The sequence below is a fragment of the Seriola lalandi genome, unplaced genomic scaffold (genome assembly GCF_002814215.2).
Source record: "Seriola lalandi dorsalis isolate HSWRI2012SDOR001 ecotype SW California unplaced genomic scaffold, Sedor1 jcf7180002009425, whole genome shotgun sequence".
Lineage (NCBI taxonomy): Eukaryota > Metazoa > Chordata > Actinopteri > Carangiformes > Carangidae > Seriola > Seriola lalandi.
The window spans coordinates 1-903 of NW_019480078.1; the positions used below are offsets into that span (position 1 = coordinate 1).

At 48.8% G+C, this 903-nt stretch overlaps 1 protein-coding gene across 1 annotated transcript; it reads left to right on the forward strand.

Moving 5' to 3' along the window:
* Positions 1–160: 160 nt before the first annotated feature.
* LOC111672996 (solute carrier family 22 member 7-like) lies at positions 161–804 on the forward strand (the record flags this gene model as incomplete). The annotated part of the gene is made up of 3 exons (XM_023430605.2): positions 161–299; positions 375–589; positions 696–804. Coding segments are annotated over exons 1-3 (419 nt in total), but the record flags the coding sequence as incomplete, so codon positions are not given.
* Positions 805–903: the final 99 nt, after the last annotated feature.

The following is a 903-nucleotide window of genomic DNA, read 5'->3' on the forward strand; positions in this document are numbered from 1 at the left end:
CCTGCTGTCAATCACACTGACACGCCCCTCCACCTGCTGTCAATCAAACACCCGCTGAAATGAAAAGTGTTTCTGATCTTTATCTTCGTTTTAATTATAAAAACCATTAAAAAACACAGCGACATTATTCCAGGGATGAGTCCTCAGTTGAACTGTAACGTGCTGTAGTCTCAGTGTTGATTGTTTCAGGCTTTAGGGAAGGTGATGGTGTCTGAGGTGGCCGAGAAGAATCACTCTTACCTGGATCTGGTCAAAACGCCTCAGCTGAGGAAGATCACCCTCTGCTCCGGATTCTTCTGGTAACTCATCACGTCGATGAAAACGTTGTTTGTCTGCCGTGTGTGTTCATACTGACTGTGTTGCTGCACCTCCAGGTTTGCTGTTGCCTTACTGTACTACGGGATCAGCTTCAAGATCTCAGGTTTCGGGGTCAGCATCTACCTCACGCAGTTCATCTATGGAGCCATCGAAGTTCCCGCCAAAATCCTCACCTTCTTCGTCCTGGACTGGATCGGTCGGAGAAACGGCCAGGCGTGGTTCCTGATCACGACCGGAGCCCTGATTGGAATAAACACAGCCATACCTTTAGGTCACTTCACTTCCTTACATTGCGATGAGCTCTATCTTACCTGTCTGCACCGATGTGCGTCGACGTCGCCAGACCCTCACACCTGATCGATCTGCTTCTCTTTCAGACTACTCTGTGCTTCGAACGTGCATCGCCGTGATGGCGAAGGGTTTCTCTGAGGCGGCGTTCACCACCGCGTTCCTCTACTCGGCAGAACTCTACCCAACCATCCTCAGGTAAAACCCGAACCTTAAACCAGGAGAGTCAGCATAAAGGACCAACGTTGCTTTTACTCACAGAACATTTTTAAACCTGACTGGAAAATTACATTCAGT